Raw genomic sequence first — 20,081 nt, 5'->3', positions numbered from 1 at the left:
GCGTTTATGATTTTTATCTAAATAACGTATTAATAATAAAACGCATAAAAAAGAAAAAATAGTATAATTTTTAAACCTTAGTGATTTCTCGTATCGTTCAAAAAAATTTTCGACAAAAACTAAATTTTGTGTTGAAACGCTCCAAAAAGGCAAAAAGGACATTAAAAAATTATGTGAAATAATTGCGTTTTTTCATCTTTTATACTTTGACTTTTTGGCTTATTTTGACGAAATTCCTCTTGTCTCAAGACTCAAGCTTTTATAGGTGCAAAATGAATTGACATACAAAGTATATAAATATAAATAATAGTCGCAAAACATTAATGTTTATCGTAAGTATAATGAAAAAGATGTATTCATATCTTCTGCCACTGGCGTTTAGGCCTGAAGTTATCATTATAGCTTCAGAGGTCTCGCTAATAAATTATTCATTTTGCCCTCCTTTTCTTGAATAACGTATTTCAGTTAAAGCGTAGCACAGATTCAAAAGTTGGAAGAAAAAATTGAAAAATATGGTTAGTTTAGTAATTTCTCTCTTGCCAGACACGGCCAGGTCATTCAATTGCACATGCTAGTCTGTTTAATTTTAAAAAATAAATACGTGGGTTATTACGAGTTGAAGCAAACTGGTAATTAAGGCAGCGAACACAATCTAGAGAAGCTGTAATGCGAATATGTGTTCAACCAAAATGTTGGTGTTTATCGATGAGTTGTGATCATACAAGAGAACAGTTTGTGTTATCACTTCTTTAACCGTCCAATCAAATCGTCATTGTTTGGCGACCGCTTCGTTCTGCATGAGTTGAGTTAGTAGAGTATATCAGTTCCATCTCGGGTTCGCGTTTGTCGAGATTGTGTTTCTTATTCTTATCATAAGACGTATTACGGGGTCCCGCTTTATTTTATGTCGATTTCAGCACAATGTTGCTCCACACATATTCCATCCGCTCCAAGTCCGTCGCTTTTGTGATCGAAAGTTATCAGGAAAGCGGCCGGAATTACATGGACTTCTAATTCCCGAGAATGAGCTCTCTTTAAAACTAACCACTTGTAAATAAATTAGTTAATTCGACTAATGCGAATCAGAGAATGTTTACCGTACCTGTATTTGTAACAACAAACACTGATTTAGTGTTATTGTAGTCACAAATTGTTGTAAAATACCATCAGCAGTAAATCGTATTGGAACGTGACAAAGCAATTCACTTAAAATGGCATCGTGAACCTGTTGTTTTGCGTTATTTATGGTGTAGGAAAATACAGGGTGAGTTAAATAAAAAGATATCACCCACACTTGGCGCAGGTAAGCTTTCGCGATCGCTGTCGCAAAAATGTGCCAACACGACCGATAAATTGTTTCTTGTCTATGTTTCTTTTTGAAGATTTCCTGCGAAATCAGTCCTTTGTGTCGCAGCAAGATACGTATCAATTAATAAAGGGGAAAAAGCACAAAGCTTTCTCCACATAATTGCCTTTTATTTAAGCAGTAAATATGCAAGAATGTCTCTTGCTTAATGTTATAGCCTTCTAATGAAAACAAATTGTCCGAGTATATAACAATATTTTATAATAACTCCTCCCCATAGACTGCATTTTCTGTCGAGAAAATTCTGCTAATTATAAGAACTCCTCTTATAATACAGCGTGAATGCGAATTGCCAACAAAAACTACAAGACTCGACTCTCCTTTAACTATTTCCAGCACTAACGACTAAGTTGAAGATTTATCTTTAGGCAATACATTTTTAAGTTGACCTTATTCCTCGAAAGCCTCGCGAGTCGTGAAAATCTCATTCAATTACTGAAAATTATCTCCTTTCGATTATTGATTACAGCGAAGGGATTATCCAAGAAAATGCGCTCTGTATCGACTCCCTCGGCTTTTAATGCAAATTTATGTTTGGGCTTGAATGGAAGCATACATTTTTGACCACGTCCGAATCCTGGATGAATGTCCAGACGACGTGGCCTCGGACGTGTCCGTTCCTGCGGCCCATTTATTTCCCCTTCGGTGGGGCTTTAAAAAATTGAAATCCTTTACAAACCCCTGATGATTCTCGGCAGAGTTTAGATTGTTCCAACCTAGAGCAACAGACATAAATCTAAGAGACGGGCACGCAGCAGCAACACGAGGGCCGCCTTCACAGCTGTTCATTGGGAAATTAATGAACTCTCGGTCGAAGTTTGTTTGTCTGTGCATCGGGATAGCGTTACGAACGGAAGCTAATGCAATATAAATAATGCCGAACTGAAGAATTTAAATTAGGAAATGTAAATGTGCCATGACAAAATCTTCGATGGCTGCTCCACTATTAGTTAAATCATCGGTGATACATCGTGAAAGGAAATTGTTTTTATCGAACCGTCTTCCTCGCTCCTTCGAATAATTTATTGAAATGTGGCTGTGTTAAAAATTAACACACGTTACATCAAAGTTGCCAAGCTATCTGTTAAACGCGACCACCTTAAATATTTAGCGGAGGAACGCGGAGGTAATCTAGTAAATGAAAATTACACATTCATCACCACCATTAGGCGAATCAATGTTACCAGAATTTATAAGCAATTATTAGTTAAGATTTATAGCTAAAGTCTCAATTTTAGATCGCAAAAAATAAAAAAGACCAAAGTTTAAGTTTAAAAAGCTTAGTATTAACTTGTCAAAAAGAAACAATTGCAACTAAAGTCAGGTCGTTTTTTAAAAAAAGCTTTTTGTGCAATATTTCATCTTTCATTAAAGGAAGTCCACCATAAACATTATCAAAACTTTCTTGAAATCACAATTTGTTAATAATAATATGTTAAGACTACTCTGGCCATACAATCATTATCCTTTTCCAAATTTTTGTTTTCGTTGTATTTATGTTGTTTTTCTTATTTTGGCTTTTACAAAATAAGTTTTAGGCAGCAGTTTTGGTCAAAACATAGAGATGTCAGACAAGTTGAATTTTTATGAAAAATGATTTGCCTTAAAGGAATAGAAAGAAGCTTAAAATACGCACTCATAACCTTATTGTTTAAAGACTATTTCAACAACTCCGATTATTGACTTTTCTCCTCTGGTTGTTGCTCCTCAAACATTTCCCCTCTATAGTATTGTTTTTCTTCTCGTAATTCCCTCTTATAGACGTGAGAGAAATTGTTAAGCAATCACTGCGAGTTTTAGATCGGTGTCTTTCACGCAACAACGCCTTCATTACGTGATATAATTTTAGGCTTAAGCGCATTCTTAAGGATGTAATTCTCTAATAATCGAAGAAAAACAATACGTACAGGACCGTTCTAAGTTATTTTGGTGGCCCTGGGCACAATGCGCTACTCGTAAATCCAATGCAACTTTGAGATCATTTCTAAAAAAGTTCAGGTAGTTACGGTATAAATAAACTCGAAATATGTGTTTAAAATTCTAAAAAATAAAGTCGAACCAAAAAAATTAAAGCAGCAATCCCAATTTTAGTACATTATTAAAAACTCAAAGGATTCAATCTGAAAAGTGGAAATCTGAAGAAATTTCCTCTTGTGCATAGGACTCAGGATAGCCCTGTATTTGTCTTATTAAGATTCTAAGAATGGCTCGCAAAGCTTCATTATTAATACGGTTCTGTGTAACAATCATGAATTTGCAACTTTTCAGCTTGATGAGTCTAGTCTTGTAGCATCGAACAGTTGATATATTTTATCCATCTATCAAAAATTTATTGCACGGTTCGTGTTTGCATAAGCTATGACAGTGAACACGAATGGCGGTTTGGTGGAAGATCATTCAGCGCCATTTACGTCAAAGACAACATCCTCCCAACGATCCAGCTAAAGCCGGTGGTTGACGAGCATATGCACTCTTTAGGCTACAATTTTGAGAAAGCTAGCGAAAGATATGTTTGTGTCCTTGATCCTTGAAGTCCTGCAACGGATATTTTACGCCAAATCCCATTTTTAACACACCATTATTCCTGAAAGCTTGTTCCATGTAAAGTTGTGGCGTGCCAAAGCTTTGATATTCGATTCGCCCGTGAAACCCGAATTAAAAGTAATTTTCAATTAATCTGGAGAGTGTGACCTGAGTAAGACCCGGTTTACATCAAAATGGAAACAACTATTTGAAGTGTGTATGCAAGTATAATTACCGTCGTAAACAAGGGATTGTTGGATGCAAGTGTCATATGGAAATGCGGGCATGTAACCTATTCGTCCAAACTTCTGGAGATTAATGCAACTATCGAACGGAATAAAATAGAAATATACGCATATAGATTGGAAATTTTAAATTACGATACGTTTTTGCACAGAAAATGAGCCAAATCTGGTGTTTATGGTTATCTTCTGGCTTTATGAAAGAGTTAATATTCGCGGTTTAATTACAAACAGTGAAAATGTGGGGAATTTGTCTATGTGCGTGCTGGAGCGGCCATCTGGATCGTGCAAGAATTTTATTATGGCAGGTTATTTTATCGTTACAACGTGTGAGGCAATTTACATTTAAAGAGTAGCATTGCGTTAATACATTGTTGTGCATAAACGTTTGTCTGAGCAGATATAATTTCATGAATATGAATTTTTCGCGAGCTAAATGAATTTCTTTTATTCGAGTCGCAATGCCGCATTTAAAAAATCTGCCAAATAAGAACGTTCCTTTGTGCAACAATCGTCACAAAAATAGGTCGTTGTGGGTGAATAAGGGACAGCACAATATATCTGCTAAAAATGTAAAATTAGAAGGGGATGTTGCCCAGGATCACAAAAAAATTAGACTCCTTTTGGAAAGTAATATGATTTCGTTTATCAGTGATGAGCAATTCAGCAGATTCATCCGCTGGCTCAGAGAATCCATCAATGCTTTGGCGGAAGTGTTTTAAAAATTGGGCGACATTCACGAAGTCGGTTAAGTAAGATAAATTAGCGCGACGTAACAATAAACAATAATTAAAGGCCGGCATCTTAGAGCCTCCTTTGAAACCCATGAAAGAATTTCTTTTGGATTGCACGAAGCTTGCAGTTATATCAATCTGGGACGGGTTGGCGTTTTCTTTTATTTGCATAACTGGATCGGGCAAAGTCATCGTTGTTTATAAGACACGCACTCGCACATATGCGGTTCGTGGAAGAGCTTTTGATAAGTCATATATTTAATATGCAAGTATTAATTTAATTCCGAGTACACAAAGGTCAAAGAATAATCACAAAGTTTCTTCCCACATTCCTATGTGTGGTGTGAAGCGAGCTGCAACATAAATCTCTGCTACCCGAATAAATAACGAATGAGTTGCGGGTTCTAATAGTGTTCTTAGGCCATATCTATGCTCTCGGGGACTTAGAAGTTAAAGTCGTTAAGGGGAAGGAAACACAATTACTATAAAACATTGTCTGGGCAAAACTGGGGTCGGACAATTTAATGTAATTTCTTTCACGAAGCTCCAGATTTTCTATTACACTCACTCGACAAAGCTGCAACGTTTTGCTTATTGCCCAAACGATCCACGATGTATACGTCTACACTTCATTAATTTTGGAGTCCTTTTACCCCTTTCTCTCATCCCACTACAGCAATTTTTCACATTCTCATTTGTTAATTTAACCTGTATTTAATTACGAACATAACTACTACCCAAGAAGAAATTGTAAATAAATCATGACTGCTTCTTGAAGACTGAATCACAAGTCATAAATCACGATGAGCATTTGTGCATCTAAAGATTCAGTTGACATTTATTGCATACAGTTTATACCAGTTTTTTAGCATAACATGTTTAAATGGCTTGATTTTCCAAAAAATGTTACTGGATCAAGAAGATTATTCTCAAAAAAGCTGCATTATGTTGAAACTAAATGTTCAGATATCAGATTAGACATCAGGGGCCAAGCATTGCCTATTGGTACGTAAGATCTCTCACCAATTCAAAAGGTTATTTAAATGTACAAAAGCTAGTCACATTTCACAAAACCCGTGTTCGGTGACATATTCTGATAGAACTGCATCCGAGTATCATTTCGTGAATTATGACGTTGTAATGGCAGTATTGAAGAGCATTTATTTAACTGTATCAGTTCCAGTGCACTTTATACAACCCTATTGATTTTCCCCTGCTCATCGGTTTAATTACATCATCATAGACTTACTCACATCATCTGTATTATCCTGACGAGAGTGAATGACATGTTTGCCGTTCAATGAATTTGAACTAAACATTGCCAAATTATGAATAGTGCATTAGCCGACAATCAAACTGCCACACATAGTCCACAAATCATTAGGAAGTAGTTACTAATGAAATGAGACGAAAAACAGTGGACTGTGTTTGAAGCGCTGTGCGTGCAGTTAATGATTTTGTGTATAAATACATAACTACATGAAATCATTCGATAATTATGTTGGCCACTAAGCGACGTTTAATGTAGTAGAATCACCATCATGACATAAACAGCTAGAGCAGTGTTATTACACACACCTGCAAACTGTAATCAGCCGCACGTCATGTCGGCAAATTAAAGCGGATATTTTCTCCAGTTCCTCTTCACACAACACCACATCGAATTAAGATTAAACGAGCACATTTTTTATCGTTCCGGAAAGGGTTTAGACCGCATTTCCGGCATCTTTGAATGGAGTAGTTTGCTCTTTTTACAGTAGACTCGATCGCAATGCACTGAAATTAAATCTACCTTTCATTGGAATGTGAAACACACATTTCCAGGTGAAATTTTTGAGTTCAGCATTAACGACTTGACTATTTACCCCAGTCGTCTTAATTAAGTGAGTTTTGTGTTAGGCATTTTTCCATAAATTTTGATTGTTGTGCTTTGTTTGAGTTGGATACTAAAAACTGCTTTGAAATGCGTTCTTTGTCAAGTTTTCGACCTTTTCAAAGGAGATTAGACTGTTTAATTTAACTTTGCTTTCAACTAAGACTGTCTAAATACGACACTCGAATCTCATTTTGTTGGTTTTAATGATACCGATCAGAAGAAGACGTGAAGAGAGTAAAAAGGCAACAAGATGAAATGGTATCATGTCTGGTAGCAGCCACGCTTCATTTGGTGGCTTTGTTTATGAAAAACTCCGCGTCAAGGCGGAAAAAATTCCTGGGAATGATCAATCATCGGTGACTTCGTTACGATTGTCTGTAGTAATCGGCCAGCTGCTCGTAATAACAAAACGGCGTGTTCCAAGTTTTAATGAAGTCGTGCGATGAGGGCAGCTTATTAAGGATGCTCGAGTCGCGTCGGGGCTGTTTATATCTGTTCGTTTCGTCGGCGGTAATAGGGTGAAGAAGTATGGCTCACTTGAACGTACTGTTGCGGTTTTCCTCCACTCGCAATGTCGGTGGAGGTCAAAGCACTGCGGACCTTTGACCGCTGGGAGATGATTTCATCATTCAGGCTGTCCACCCCCCGCTGTTGCGGTTTCCACCACCGCCGCATTCCCGACCGACCGGTAGCCACAGACCGGCGCCCTTCTTGACATCCCGACCAACGAAACGTTCAAGAACAACGCATACACCTTATTATTATCCGATGCTTACGGAATTCCCCTGTCCCATACGTTTCCCTTTCCCAACTGGGAATGGGCAACCGCAGCACCGGCGGAACGGCGACACTTCACAGTGTCGAAACAACCTAACACTACGATCAGGAAGTCCTTCAATAAGCAAGTGTAAAAATTTAGAACAAGCGAGAAATGTCAAACTATTTTATAGAGCACCTTATAAGTTATATGAGACAAAGACTGCCAACGTCTTATTTCAGGAGGTTTACGGAGGTTTCATAAAATAATTCAGCTTGCTTAAATTGATATTTTTGATGTTATAATGTATATTGCTAAATAAATTACACAAGAATTGTTAAGAATACGAGAGAGCACAGTGAACGATTTTAGAGTGTAATATACCCCAATGTATACGAATTGAATACTATCTTTTATCTACGACTGCATAACTGCAGTTTATCGTCTGCTTACTTTGATTATACTGTGATTAATTATTGGAAAGGCAAATAGGCTTATTTTTGTTATATAATTTTTATTGTCGACGTTCCGCCACCTCTTTTGGGGCTTTTTCAAGACAATAAATAAGAATTTATTAGTATAGTTTGAAGGGAAACCATTTTGTTAATAGCATCTGTTTGACATAACGTAATTTAGACTTATTATTATTGATTATAGCTATTTTTGCAATACTTCAATACTTGAAGCATGAAGAAGATCGTTTGATTTATGTTTTATTTACAAATTCTTGAATAATTTGTCTATTTATGTTCCCACATTTGCCAGTTTCCATGTTCCAATGCATAACAAATTTATATTTCTTTTTTGTATTTTTATTTAGATGTTAATTTTATTTGTTTTGTTTATTGCATAAGTAAATATACCGTCAATAAATTATTATTGTTATTAAAGCTAAAACATTCAGTTACGTTATTTCAGACAATTCTAATAATTTCCTGAAATAACGTAACTGAAGCTCATTTGGCGATTTTTTGTTTGCTTGGAAAATCTCACAAAACTAGTGAACTTCAGGCTACATAATCGGAATCGTTTGAAAATAGTCGTAATTTAGTAATTTCGAAGAAATATTTTGAAATACGAAAAAATACCAACGTTAAAATAAAATTGTATTCGCATTTTATAATAGTCAGTCGTTCCACTTATTTTACCCACACATTTTGTTATTTTGCTCTTGTGGAATAGTGTAACTTTTGATTCAGCGAAGTACTCTGTGAGGCAAGCGTTTTTGGTTTTAAATACAGATAAAAAAAATCAAAATATTTTGATGGTTTGTTAATCATGAATAACTTTTGAATAGGAAAAAAGGTAGAAATCTCTCCAAGTGAAATTACATAAATGAAAAAAGCAACGTAATCTTTTGAGCCAATTGCTTTGAGAACATCTCTTTGATTTACTAACATAATTAAGCACACGTTAAAAGAAAAATGCTGGTCTATCAGTAGTAAAAGGTCACAGTGAGATTAATCCAAAGTCGTAGAAAAGCCAAAACAACTTTAAAGCAAGCTCTAGTTCATGATCCTGAGAAAGTAGAAAAATGGCTATCTAGGGAGTCCATCAAAATTAAGTTAGATGTTTAATGGTCTCTCGATAAATTACTGATCCACTCGTCGTCAGTAGCGCTGCTTTGTGCTGCATTCTAGATCAGTTATGTTGGATTGATTAGTTTACATGCATTCAATACAACCAGCAATGACGTTAGGTAAGTTGCATCCGGAATTGTAACTGATTTATCTCCGGTGTATGTGAAATTCGGCAAAGACATCTTCGAGCCACCCACCTGATTGAGGTGTGGTTAGCAGCGTGCCACAATTTTGTTTAATTCATGACATGGTGGGACCCAGCTGTTGGCATAAATAAATGATTCCGTTTGCTAAAGTCCGATCCGAAGAGTTAGATCATCCTTGTCCGAGCCGTCACACGGTCGAGGGCGTCCTCGTTGTCGGATAATAAAGTGGAATCTGCTGCATCTCGGGCCATTATATCGAGCAAACAAAGGGCCGAGGAATTCGCAAAGAGGCGATCATTTAAACCGGGAATTACGCGTACGTCTGTTCTTGACTAACGAGTTATTTCCCAATCAAGGAATTACCGGGGGACGCACGACTGACCGCACTCTGACGCCCTAATTACAAAATTGATTCGAGGTGAAACGACTCACGGCTGAACAAATCCCAGAGGTGCTTGCTTTATTAGATCATTGCTTTGCTGCACAATCCTATTACCGACTCGTGTGCTCCTCTGCTTCGATTCTGTTTTACAAAATAAAGATCTCGACGAGCAATCGCCCTGAGACTGAGACGTAAATGAGTTATCATACAAAATTATCGACGTGTGCGAATCGGTGACCCGTTTACGTCTCAACTTTTTTCGACCGGGACACTTCCTCGGGATATTCCCAGAAGACATACGACCGCAGAAGATTATTATGGATACATAAATCAGCATCCCATTTGGTAAAAAACCGCTCTAATTCTTTGCCAACACATTACTCCAGCTTTTGTGCTGTTCATTTTAAACTAAACCGATGCCAAAACGAGGCCCAAGCGGTTTCAGCTCTTGAAGTATTACCGAGAGTGACATTTTTAATTAAGTACCACTCTCACACGTTCACCTAATCCCAACACAACGCCAGGCAGGTACGGAAGAAACGATTCGTGACAAATATTTGCAAGGTAGCGAAAGAAGCTTTGAATTATACGAATTGCAAACGGCTTTAGAGAAAATTTATGTCAGCCATTAATGAGGGAAAAAGGTTATTAATGCCCAAACGGCAGACAGTCGTTCGATTCTGTGTGATGTCGAGCAAGATCTAATCCAATAAGCTCGTTCCAATTGCTTTAGTTAGAAAACGCTTTAATTATCTCAACTTACTAAATTAATTAACGATTTTTCTTTGTAAATACTTCCCTCTCAAATAATCGAATCAAATTTTATTTATAGAATTTATACAATCGCCAGCTTATCCCAATTAGAAATGTTCTGAAAAGTTAAAAGTTGTTTTATACACAATTCATCAATTAACTTCAATTTTTCGCAACAGCCACCAACAAACCCTTTCCGGAACCAATTATATTTCAATTCAAAGCGAGAATTTATTCCTCGTTACTACAATTACTGCCTTGTATCATTATGTAGGTTTACCCCACAGACTAGCGTCGTTTTCTCTCCAATATGACCTTTAACGGTTCACTGAATTTAATTACACTGGGCAAATCTACTGAAAGTTGTACCAAAGCATATTCTGATAAAGGAACTCTATTTTTATTTTACCAAGCGCTATTTATAAAATACGTCAAAAAATCGCTTTCCAGTGAGTGGAGACGGGACTTTATTAAATGAGTCATCTCTTTCTATACCTAGTGTTTTTGTGCAGAGATCACGGAAGTAATAGGTCTTGAAACCTTTTTTCAGATTCCACGTTTCTTAATGTCAATTAATAAGACGATTAATAATCCGTTCGCTTCTTAGATAAATACTCTGACAGTATAATTAAAAGCTGTGCATTTGCCTAGACATGTTTCTGAAAGTTTTATCTGTGTGCGGGATCTGTAGTACCGCAGCATCGTCAATTACGAAAGTGCACATACACACACAAGGAGGAAATTCGGTTCCTTGGCTCCGGGCTAGAGTTATCGGTTCTCTCTCAAGTCTGCATCAGTGTCTCTGGGCAATGGCCTTAACTTTAATCGAATCCCGGAGACAAAAAACGGATTGTTCTCGAATGTAAATGAAAGCGTATTGCAAGGAGTGTACGAAGGTCACCGCTTTGAAACCTGTTTCCTGCATATGTGTGCAAGACACGGTTTGTTGACAGGACAAGAGCCCAGGTGCTCCTGCCGCTAGGGACCAGGGCGTTTCCTACGAAAAGGATATATCATATTAGGAGTTTTTGCGTCAGGTTTTTGCTCCACGTCCGGAAAATACAGAAAAACAGGCCTGGAACGGCGTTCGGAAGCAGAGACATCCTGATATTGTTCTGAAATTACAAGTAAATCATCTGGGCGGACTTTATATCCTCGTTACGGGAGCGAATGTCTTGTCGGAGCGCCCAGAACGATCCCGGATTTTTCATATTACTTGAGGGCCGAAAATTAATGTAGAGGGCGAAACAGACGAGACTTAATTTTTACAAATCTCGCCAACAAAAAGTGGGACAAACTGGGACAACTGAACTGCAATCCTATGTGGTCCTGTTTCAGGACTTGTTCGATTTACCTTCCAATTTTTTTATTACCATAGTACGTTAATGCTGTGTAATTATTATTATTATACAAGTAATAATTATATTTTATACAAATGTTATACACAGTAATTATTATATAGAAAAAAAAATATTCCTTAAATTAATTTTTTTGTAAAGCATTTTAGAAATTACTTCTTAAGACGATTTCTGGTATTTTTTTAAAGCTCTTTTGTACCGGTTTCCTTTGCGGTTAAGATCTATTTCAACCGTTTACTGAGATAAAATTTTCAGCTTGCCACCTATCTTTAGGAGGCTCTAGATCCTTTAGGAAGCATTTTTGGACATACGTCCATGCGATCCTGTTTTTGTGTTTATTTATTTATTTGTAATTTAATAATTTCAACAAACGATATCCAATTTTTTGTTTATTTTTTTCATTGCACTGTAGGATATAAGCAATGTATACTAATGAATGAATGAATATGACAAATGAATTTCGCGAGGTTTTGAACAATTTGGACGTCCTTGACCGCAGCTTATTTTCGATCGGCTGAAAGAAAACGCGGCCGACACAACTCTATCAGCAGAAAATCAGATTATGAGATACAGGAGCATTTGTTATTGAAGCTGGGATTATCGCGGGCATCCGGGGCGTAAGTTACAAGCGGGATTTGCGGGCAGCTGAAGTGGCCGCCGGCGACAGGCCGTTATCCTGTTATCTGACTTAACAGGAGCTAAGGAGAAGGGCGGTAACTACTTGCGGCCACCTCAGACAAGATAGCGATCCAGCAGAGCGGACACCGCGTGATTTACCTCCGGTGCTGTTTCTCACTTCATGTCTGACTCCGGTATCAGGACTCGGCTCCGGGCATTCACTGTTGTCTCCACATGAGTTTGCAATGTAAAAAATGAATGAAGTTGTGCGCTGAAATGCGCCACTATTCATTTCTGGAGTAATTTATTGCGATGCTTTCGGACATTGTTCTCGAACTCTTTATTATTTCCGGCATTATGGTCCATCTAATTCACGTCGGGAAACTTCATATGTTCGCTGGCAGACACACATTGTCGAAATTTTGACAGCAGGGCACATAAAGGATGAAATAACTGTTTATTATTCAAATTCCCTGCTGTTGTTGCATTTACTTGTAAATGAGAACGTTTTCAAGACAAATTATAATTGCTTTCAGTAATTTGTTAAGACTTCGGCTAATATTAATTAATTTGTGGGCAAATACCGAGCAACCTTGTAGCTTCTCAATCACTAAGTTAATCAGGTTCTTCAAAAAAAATACGGTTATTGGTCCAAAGATTACGTTAAATTGTAAAATCACCAAGGCCGTACCTCCAATTAGAGATTGGAAATTAGACTTTTGAGGAACTTAATTTCTATCGGACAGTTTTATGGATACTAAATTAAGGTTAATGCTGTGTAGTTTTTGGGTGTTATTGGTAGCAAATTAAGTACGTTTGTTGTTTATAGACATCGTTTATCCAAGGTTAAAACTAGTAATTATCACAAATGGTGTCTTTCGTACAAGCCGCTTAGCAAACATCTTCACTAAACTGTAAGTACTTCATTTATAATAAACGGCTGTTGATGGCAATTTACAGATCGGAACAGTTTTTGCTCAAAGCATCTCATTACCATTTCAAGTAATCTTGCGTCTCTAAAATTCTTCCTTTATCACTATTTACACTAAGTGTCCGTTTTATGTTTCCTTATTAGTGTGTTTGTAAGTTTGCGAAGTAAAAGTGGTCTGCATACGACCTTATGAGTTTTGTGACTGTTAGTGCATGTTCTGTATTGTTTATCGACCATTCCGCTGGTTGAGCATGCACTCTCTCTAATTGCAGGAAAATTTATTTAGCGGATAAGCTTCGCCGTGAATATTTCGCCGTCAATTTTTCAAGCAATGGAGCTAATGGATCAGATTTTGAAACGGTAGCTTTGCCGGTGAAAAAATTAGAGGAATCAAAAGAGGGAGGCATGGATTTTCGGCGCAACGCATTAAAAGTTATCTCCTGTAGAGAACTAACGAGTCTTTAGTGAATTCACCTCTAAAATTAGATGCCACAAAGAAGTAGTTTCATGGCTCATGTCTTCGCGATGAGAAGAGGTTCGACTGCGACGAATAAAATCACACGTCGCCGACCGAAGCCCTAAGCAAAATCAGATAGATAATGGCATGTCGTCTATCTTAATTAAACCAGTTCTGCATGTCGTTTATCGGCCCGCTCGAAAACCTTTATTGGCGTAATCGTTTATAGTTTAAGCAAACATTATGCAATTTCGCGGGCATTACAGATAACTTTTCGCAAATCTATTCAAACGAGCTGAATGTCCTTTGTGGCAAAGCGGAATTTGAATAGAATCGCGGAGTTGGGCTATCTCGGGAGATAAAAACGAAGATTTCGTCAAAATTTAACGATAAATAAGCCGGTTTTAAGTCGGACGTGCCAGGTTTCCACCAGTCAAATAACAAATCGATTTGCTTGCCAGACTTATTCAATACACGAACGTTCAAATACGTTTATGACCTTATCGAATTTTACGCCATCGCTGTTGTGATTTTCCATGAAGATATTCCTCTTATGCTGAGACAGATACTTGTTTTTGTCAAGGCACTGTCTATCTTGTGACAAATTGCCGCCTTTTAGTGTTTCATTTTATCTCTTCGTTTGAGGTGGTGCTCGCAAACTCCATGATTATTCACAAAACTTACTTCACTAACACAACATTTCCTTCAGTTCGATGCAAACCTCAAAATTTTCTTGTTTACAATTTTTGACTGTCTTATGCTAAAAAGATGATTCGTGGGTTAAACACCATCGAACCCGTGACCCATGGTCGACACATTTAGCACGTTATTAACATTCTTGGCTTTCATAGACCAGTAATAGTTTTGTTTCTTAAGAAAAATTTTAGATATCACATTTCGATACCGTTAGATGGTTTTAAGAGGAGTATCGAAACGTAAACCAGTTAAAAGGTCAAGTGTGTGATACGTATCCGTTTTGTTAAATTCTTGCATGTCATTCTCATTTGTGCATTGTCTTGAAATTCCTCGCGTGTATTATAGAACGGTTTAATTTCAGCGAGGTTCAGAAGGTGAGCTTATTAAGCTTTTTCTATTGCGCACCGTAATGGATATCAAGCATCAATCTGGCGGCAGATTTTTATTGGGTAGATGCGTCCTAGGAGTATTTATTGAGACTTCCCGGAGAACGCCAACCTGACGTAGCGGATATATTCTTGTAGCACATTTTCGATCTGACACAGCGTACAAATACGTTTCTCGTATCGTCTTATCGAAATCCGGAGTATTTTAAAAGTCTCACTAATGGTTTCCCCGAATTGTAATTTAAATCGTGACGTGAACCTTTATGTTACCTCCGAAGTATCTCTTGATTATGTCACCGAAGTGATTTACTGATCTCCGTTCACCAAGACATCCGCTTAACGGCTATCAAATGGCGAATAAGTGCCATCTTTATTGCGTGACTTTCTGATTAGTGGTTATAGAAAATGCCACCGATCTTAATTTAAAACATTCGTTGATAGATACAGCGGGTCTCGTTTCTAACTCAGATCGTGAAAATATTTTTTCTTGTTATGACAAAACACGTTCGTTTGACTGTCTCTGGCCGGTGACAAATCACCACAACGTGTCTCATTCTTGCTGAAGAAAGAACTTAACGCAAGTCTTGTTTGGATTTCAGCGAATGTTCAATTGAAATATTCATATCAGGCCGGAACTATTAAATTAACATAAAATAAAGGATGGCTACTTGGTAGAAGCAAATAAAATTGTTCATCAATGAGTTGCAGTTGCTAGACACGCATCGAAGCATTTGAGCACGCACCACACGTCTGCACACAAAGAAACGTTTAAATATTTCCTTTGTCGATAGTTTTATGGAAACCGCAACTGACTCCACCTTGGTGTTTATTTTATTCTTTTTTGATGTTGCTTAATTATGCGTTAAAAACCGTTCGGTTGTCATCAGAAATATGAGAAGATTTAAACTGTTCGTGGTCGGAATTAACGGTGTTTGAAAGTATTTAGATGAGAGTGCGTTTTTTGGAAGCGTCATCGGCTGTAGCATTGTGAAACTGGGACGGTCATTTGCAATGCGGAATGTAAGAAACATGAATGAATACCTACACTCTTTTCTAAATTGCATTAATTAATTTTGCACACAAGCGGAAAAAAGAGGTTTTGTCTGCAGGAAAAGTTGCAAATGGGAACTTTTCAGCTCAACGATCCAAAATATTATTGCTGCTTGCATTCAAGTTGTTACGTAATTAAAGTTATAACTGTAGCACTTGTGCTTTTGTGCATTGTACAACGAGATTTATTTTTTGTGTGAAGCAGGTTGTATCGATTGCTCCTCCGCAATAAAAGAAAATCATTACGTTAACATCCCCTCATCAGTACCTTATTTTGGATTCAATTGAGAGCAAGGAATTTTGTAAATTAGTTTCGTTCGGCTCATAGATTCCGTACCTGTGTAAGCTCAAGGTCATCACATTTGCATAATCCGGGGGTGGAAATGTCGCTTTAAAAATGCATGAAAAATAAAACCCGTTTAACGATAATATAATGAGTTGTAGCAGTTCGAACGCGGCAATCAACCAAATTCCGGCAATATCACGGTGTGTGTGTCTCAATGGGGAGGGTCCTTGGATGTGTCTAATGGATTTTCTATGTTTCCCAATGCATGCCAAGAGTTGACGGAAAGCGTTCGCTCTACGGCCCTAACCAAACTCGCTAAAGCGGGAACAATCGACAACAAACGACTAACTTGATAATGCAAACTTAATAATAACTTAGTTCTAACCAATAAATTTGCCGGGAGCTTTTGCCCACTCGAATGAACGTTCGTAATTTTAAAGTTTGTGGCGGCGAGGAGCTTTTTTTACTCTGCGTGTTAAGCACAATACATAAATTATTGCTGTGACTTTGTCATTAACGGTGCTCGAAAGCACGGGGCGGCGCGGGGACAACAGCTACAACATTGCCATTACAATCCTGCAGTCGATAGACCCGATTCGCGACGACTCGAGTACAAAGTTTCTTCCAAACTTGGCCCAAAAAGCCTACTCAAGATTCCATTAGCAAAAAGGACAAAATAAAATTGCGCCCACACCAATTTAACAGGCACTACTTAAATTCTCATCCACATTTTATTACACCAATGGATCAAATAATGTACACATGTGATAGAAGTGAAAATAATGGAGCAGACAGACGTAAACTGCTGGAAAAGTTTCTGAAATCTATAAGTTTTAGAAGTGCTAGCAGTTTTCAGGTAATATTAGTAGATTCATGAAATTTGATATTTTTAGAGGAAGGGTTGTACCAATACACCAAAACAATACATCGTTCGACAAATAAGCTTTGTTTACAATTGGCTTGCTAAATTTCAACGTGACGAATTTTGGGAAAGTTGTCCACCTGTTTTTGGAACTAATGTTGATACTGTTGATTAAACGAGAGGTACATGGAAACATTTAGTGAGATTTAAGCATTGGACATTGACATGAAAGCAATATATTCGATTTTCAATGACCATTTGAACGTCCGTTAGCTTTCTCGTCAATGGATACTAACAGAAGGTCAAAAACAGGGTGATTTTATATCGAGTAAAAATTTAGACTTAATGTCCATGTTGACCTGTTTATTATCAAACGACTTCTCTATCTGGTTTCGTTTATTTCAACTAAACGAAAGTATAGTTATACTCTCACATTAATTAAGCTGAATTAATTTCTCCCTAGAAAAATTTAACATAGCTGATATTGTACTTTATTAAAAATATACCGGCTGCATACCTACCCCTTGTAATTAAAAATTGAAAAATTATTATTTGCTCAGCATGTTTGATAAAACTTGTTATTACGTCGGGAGATGAAAGAGGTGATAAGCAAAGATGATCGAGCTTTTGCGTATAATGATAGGGAGGCAAGTTAGCGAGTGATTGGTCAAATTAATTTAATCATTTAATAACGCTTGTTTGGTACTTTACTGAAATATTTTCTATAATGTACTTCAGTAAATTTATAAGTACTACCAAAATTATAACTTACAAGTAGAGTTACTAACCGCCTTTACTTAAAATAAAAATTCTTTAACCTTACTAGTTATTTTTTTTATGCAATTTCGATATGTTACTAGAAAATACGAGTAATTCTATCGAGGTACTGAGTATTTTTTAAAAACGTCCTGAATTTTTTGATGTTGGATAATTTTATACGTTTAAATGTCTAGAAAAAGTTTCTTCATTTCAGTTCTACGTTTCTAGAGAATAAAGATTAAAATTTTTTTATTCTAAAATCAGATTTCTTACGATTCTAGGTTTGAAATATTTATATAGACCATCCTAATTTCAAATCCTAAATTCTAATATATTCGAAATTTGATGATTCCTCTATTTCTTTAGAAATCTATCACATTTATGACTCTTCAATTACAGGTTAAAATTGTATACTTCTAAACAATTCTTAGACGTCGCTTTATAGGTTTACAAAACCTTTTTTTAATTCAAAAACACGGAGATATGTACCTAGTATTTGTGTTACTAGTTATTAGAAACCTCACACTATCAAATCTAGATTTTAAGGATAAATAAAGGTTGTCAGATTATAGGAAATTCCAAAGCTTTAGAATTTTAAAAGCTCACAATTTCCGGTTCTAAATCTCAAATTTATAGATTTATAGAATTTGAATCTGTTTTTTACCTTTTTTATTGTTTCTGTATTTTGAGTTCTAAATTTTTTATTCAGTTCTATATTCCTTCCTTAAAAATTGCCCATAAGAATTTCTAAATAGAAATTTTCATATTTTTTAAATTTTTATTCTACATTCTACATTTATTTTACGTTTGGTACAAATGTATTTTTGTTTTTTTTTATTTTTTGCTTTCATTTTTGACCTGGCTTGCTCCGACCTAATGTGTCGGAGACAAGTGACAGCCCTACTTGCAAGTAGAGATCCACTTTGTGCTTTTGTAACAGTTTGTAGTTCATGTAAAAATATGTTTATTTATTATTGATTGGTGTTCGAAAAAATTGAAAACTTTTAAATTGCATATTTCGCTTAAGCGTAAATACGGCGTTGTTTACCTGCAGGCAAGACAAATAAAAACAAACCCGCTACATAAAAGGCAAAGCGAATAAATAAATGTTCAATCCAGCGTAATTTGTGTAAGCAGCGGTAAAACCGCCCGAATTTGTAAAATTTATTTGTCGAGTGGGAAGCTAGGTTGAACTTGTGCAAATTGGCGGCATCTTCGCATAACTTCAGCTGCAAGGGGAGCGCATATGCTACATGAAACCCCAAATATTTGTTTTACGTGTCAATAGTAGTTACCTGTATGTCAGAAAACGTCCGAGGGAATCCTTCCGGCATGTTTGTGAAGAAGAGCAACGCGCACAAAGGTCACGTAACATGCAGGCGGTAGCATATCGCTATCTACACCTCACTTTGATCACCGCTAATTGTATTTATCCTGTCGATAACAACACAACGCCACCAAGCACGAACACACCGATGTAATCAACGCGAAAGGCGGACGCCTAATTACACATCACATGAAGGATTCGCAGGAACGTGATCCTGACACAAAAATATCCTTCGCGGTTTCGTCCAGGACCGGGCCGGTTAGCAGCAACAAGTTGCCAGCACGTGCTGCAAAACTACGGTCAATCGCGGGCGCCCCGGGCCGAGGACGGACTCAGGAGTGGCCATCTAGGACACCGACGCAAACGTTTCTGCAACTGAAGCGGTCTGCACCAGACTTAACACTGCTGCTTGGTGTCTTTTCGATGGCTGAACCGGTTAGCGGTCGCTCACTCGGACATGCTGCACTTTCTGCAAGGACCCGGACTATTTTTAGGAGACATCCATCCGATCGAGAAATTCAAATGCTTGCAATCTGCACAAGACTGAAATTTGTGCTACCATTTAAAAAAATCCTACGGAACACTTAAAAAACTCAATTTTTAATTTTGTTACAAAAATCAACAAAAAGGCTGAGGATAGAAAAGGAGCCTTTCAAAGGATTAATGTCAAAACCATTAAAGTCTGTCACGTTAAATTTTAATATGCTTCTTTGTCAAGAGCTTCTTTGTAACTAAATAAAAGACTTAAAAGGTTATCTCCACTCTTACATTAATACTTTTAATTCAAAACGTATGATTTCTGGTGAAGGGCAACGAAACAATTTATGTTAGGAGTTCCATGGATGTAGACGTGAGACCGGTATTTTTATATATTTTAATTGTAAGTAAATTCTAAAACGTAAACGTAAGAGTAGAGTGTGCTGGACTCCCTACGGTGACACATGAATTTATTAGCATATTATTTGAAAGTCCTTGACTTTTGTGGGATAGTG

At 37.0% G+C, this 20,081-nt stretch overlaps 1 protein-coding gene across 1 annotated transcript in view; it reads right to left on the bottom strand.

Annotated features, from left to right (window-relative positions):
- Nucleotides 1-19,481, bottom strand: part of LOC663672 (EGFR adapter protein) — a 109,718-nt gene extending 90,237 nt beyond the window's left edge. The window contains exon 1 of the mRNA XM_015984963.2: nucleotides 19,058-19,481. Coding sequence (XP_015840449.1) covers nucleotides 19,058-19,096 — 39 coding nt within the window. The 5' untranslated portion in view covers nucleotides 19,097-19,481. The remainder of the gene's footprint in view (nucleotides 1-19,057) is intronic.
- Between the last annotated feature and the right edge of the window lie 600 nt (nucleotides 19,482-20,081).

This window comes from Tribolium castaneum, chromosome 4, assembly GCF_031307605.1.
Source record: "Tribolium castaneum strain GA2 chromosome 4, icTriCast1.1, whole genome shotgun sequence".
Classification (NCBI taxonomy): domain Eukaryota; kingdom Metazoa; phylum Arthropoda; class Insecta; order Coleoptera; family Tenebrionidae; genus Tribolium; species Tribolium castaneum.
This window is presented reverse-complemented; position numbering and strand designations above follow the sequence as displayed.